Raw genomic sequence first — 3,981 nt, 5'->3', positions numbered from 1 at the left:
AAAAATTTTATTTTAGTTTCGGTATCTAGATAACATGCAGAAAATACGGGATTCGTTCTCAGCGACCTTGAAAACCTTGGATATTACCAGTTTTCATGGACGATATTCATGTTTCACCTGCACTTTTCTGAGGCTCAAATTCTTTTGTTGTGGAGCTGGACAATTAATCTATTTACTGAGAAAAATCAACTGCTTGGCAGAAAATGAACTTTTTACATTCTCATCACTTATGATTGAGAAAGTATTAGGATTGTCGGAAATTTGACATCACACTTTTTCAACAGATCTCCACGATTCGAGATCCCCTGATTCCGAAAGTCAGGTTTTCACAATAACGTCTATATACGGATATTTATAGTATTGAAAAGAACAAACAATTTATCCTTATGACGTTTTTCGATAAAAAGAAAATTCTTAGAGTTATAGCGTTTAAAAAATTTTTTTTAATTAACCGAAAATCAAAATTTGAAGCCGAAAAACGCACAATATGAAAAAAAGTCAAGAAAAGAAAAACATTTCTTTTTGAAATCCCTACAAGATTATCGCAACCAATTTTTGGATTTTTTTCAAAAATCGAAAATTCAAATTTTGATTGCCCAAAAAATAATGGAAAATAAAAAATTCCACTTTGTGGACAAACTATGTAGGATAAAAAAAGATGAATCAACAAAAATGGTTACCCCAAAAAGATCTACAATTTCGTTAAGAATCACTTCTTGATAGGACGCGTATTTTTTGTTTTATTCGTGAAAAATAACGTTGAAAAAAGTAAAATGAAAAAAATTTGTGGAAAAAAGACGAAAGTTACGAGAAAAAAGATCCAACAAAACCTGTTTACAAATGTCTGTCGTAAATCGAGCGCGCAGCGCGAGTGTCAAGATAAGAATGTGTACCTCAAAGCCTACAGAGCTGTGAGGAACTTAATCTTTGACTATACTTAATTAAGTAGACAATTCATAATATGAAGACGCATATAAATACTGCCAACTAAAAGAGAACCTTTTGATAAAGTTTTTTTCAAGCATTCCAAATGAATAAATATCCGAGTACGTGCTTTCAGGTAAAAAATTGATTTCCTTTTTTCCAAATTTAGCTTTTTGGTTGTGGGTTTAAGTATATTGGCTTAAAAATCTGTCTTCTCTCGTTGAATTTAACTAGTGGAAAAAACTTTTGTTTGTTTTTAAAAATCAATTTTTTTAGCTGAAAATGAAAATATTACATTTTTTGTTGCGAGACCCTTGTGATTGTTTCGGAAATTCAAGGGCTGAGTTAACAATTTAATATTTCTGGTAGAATATTAAACTATTTGGTTAAACATTAAAGTATTTATTTGAATAATTAACTATTTGGTACAAAATTAACTTTTTTGTTGAAAATTCAGTGTCATGTTGCACAGTGTGGAAAAAGTACATTTTTTGGTTCAAAAGACGATTCCGGCTGAACCTGTGGACCGATTTGCTTGTTTTTTTTTTTGGTAAATATTTTTTAAAAAGTTGTGAAATTTGTATATTAATTTAGTTTTTTAATGTTTTTATGAATAAATAAATATGACGAAAAAATGTCAATTTTTCTATTTGACGTTCCCGGTGCTCGTCAATAATAGGAAAATTGTTGTAATCGTTGACGATTCATAGCTTTTCATCATATAAAGAAATTCCATCATGATACAACAAACAAACAAATTTTCATACACAAATCATTTGTTGAAAATGTGTTTTCTATCATTCTTAATAATTTAAAGTTTTTTAAAGTTATCTTGCAAGAAAGTTGAATGGAAACAATATTCGGATTTAAAAGATTTGTCTCCAGACTATTCTTGTTAATATTATAAACTAATTTAATAAACAAATGCATTATTCAGGCATTTTTTCGTCAGAAAAATTCGTTTTCTTCGATGTCAATTTTTTAAAATCAGGAACTTAATGATGATTTCAGAAAAATTCATAATTTGTTGATAAATTTAATGATTTTGTTAAGAAATTTAATAAACAAGTGCATTATTTGGGCAGTTGTCGACGGAAAAACTTGTTTTTTTTCAATGGCAGTCCTTTTAATTGGGACCTTTACGATAATTTCAGTAACACTCATAATTAGTTGATTGATTTAAGTTTTGGTTAAACAAATTTCATTAAAAATTGCATTATTCGGGCATTCGTCGACGTCAAAACTCGTTCTTTTTCAAAGTTTGTCCTTTGAATTTGAGAAAAAAGTTATTTTCGTCGTCTTTACTCATATATTCTGAGCTATTTAGTTTCCAGTATATTTGATTCTTTCTGTGTCTGTTTGCGTGTAAGCGTATACATATAATTTAGAAATGGATTCTATTAGAGTGCCGAAAAAGATTTTAAGTGATCCGTTGATCGAAAGTACTGAAATTAAAAGGACTGACATTGAAAAAAACTAATTTTTTTTTGTCGGCAAATGCCCGAATCATGCATTTCTAAATCAAATTTGTTTAAGGCAAACATTAAAGTAATCAAGTAATTATGACTGTTACTGAAATTATCGTGAAGTTCACAATTAAAAGGACTGACATAAAAAAAAAAGAATTTTTCATTAACAGATGCCCGAATAATGCATTTGTTTATTAAATTTTCTCAATTATAAATAAAATTTATTGAATAGTGATGGATGTTGCTGAAATCATCAGAACTTCAATCATTAAAATCATAACTTAAATCATTAAAAGGACTGGCATTAAAAAAAATGAATGTTTCTGTCTGTAAGTGCTCGAAGAATGCATTTGTTTATTAAATTTGTTTGATAAAATCATAAAATTCATACACGAATTATGAATTTTCTGAAAATATCATGAGGTTTGTAATTTTTTTAAATTGATAGAAAACAAAAACAATTTTTCTGACGAAAAATGCCTGAACAATGCATTTGTTATTTTAATTGGTTTATAATATGAACAAGAATAGTGCTTAAAAGACATTTTTTTGATTAAAATTTTATTTAATTTTAAACTTCTTGCAATATAGTTATATAAAATTATAGAAACACACATTTTCAACAAATAATTTGTTTTATAAATAATTTGTTCGGTTATCGTATCATGATGGAATAGCTTTATATAACGTAAATCCATGAAATCTAGGCGATTACAACAATTTTCCTATTATTGACGAGCACAGGGAACATCAAATAGAACAAATTGTCAATGTTTTTGTCGTATTTATTTATTTATTTATAAAAGAGTTTAAAAAAAACTAATTTAAAAATCAGGCTCGTGGGAATCGTTTTTTAAACCAAAAAATGTTCTTTTTCCCCTACTGTGTGTCGGGTGAAAATTCATCTGTTTTGTGGAGAATTCATCTATTTTGCTGAAAACTTGTATTTTTAGGTCTAAAATTAATCTTAATTTTTCAAAGATCATCATTTTGATTCAGAATTAAACTATTTTGATAAAATGAATTTTTTGTTAAAAAATAATGTTTTAAACAGAAAACATTACTATGTATTATATTTTTTGTTAAAAACTTATATCATTTAGTTGAAAAGTCCATCATTTGGTTAAAAATAGATCTCTCTCGATTAAAAATTAAATTCTTACTGAAAATTTATTTTTGTAGGTTCAAAATATAAACTCATTTATTGACTCATCTTTTTTATTCGAAAATTGAAACATTTTATGGTAAATTTCTAAATTTAGTTACAAAAAATTATTTTGTTAAAAAGTAGTTTTTCGATAACCCCATACCTTACTTTGGCTTCTACAAATGATTCTGTTTGAACAAGTTTGCACCTATTTTTCATGCTTGAAAATGTACATATTATCTTCCAAATCCGGATCACTTCATGACTTCCAGGCGGAAAAAAAATATTATTCTGAAATACAAATAATGTAGAAAGCCGAACGAGACCTCGGCTAGTGAACTGATATACGGGGCATTATTCCTCAACTGCCCCAACTCAAAAAGTCATGTTTTTCGATTGTCTCTAAATTCTGGGAATATGTTCGCCTACCCAACAGTAGTT

General features: G+C 27.8%; 1 protein-coding gene across 1 annotated transcript in view; it reads left to right on the top strand.

Moving 5' to 3' along the window:
- The first annotated feature begins 1,015 nt into the window (after window positions 1-1,015).
- The window catches only part of LOC117169368, a 33,768-nt gene continuing 30,802 nt past the window's right edge, over window positions 1,016-3,981 (top strand). Inside the window, exon 1 of the mRNA XM_033355717.1 lies at window positions 1,016-1,060. Coding sequence (XP_033211608.1) covers window positions 1,031-1,060 — 30 coding nt within the window. The 5' untranslated portion in view covers window positions 1,016-1,030. The remainder of the gene's footprint in view (window positions 1,061-3,981) is intronic.

The sequence above is a fragment of the Belonocnema kinseyi genome, chromosome 1 (genome assembly GCF_010883055.1).
Source record: "Belonocnema kinseyi isolate 2016_QV_RU_SX_M_011 chromosome 1, B_treatae_v1, whole genome shotgun sequence".
NCBI classification, from domain to species: Eukaryota; Metazoa; Arthropoda; class Insecta; order Hymenoptera; family Cynipidae; genus Belonocnema; species Belonocnema kinseyi.
This window is presented reverse-complemented; position numbering and strand designations above follow the sequence as displayed.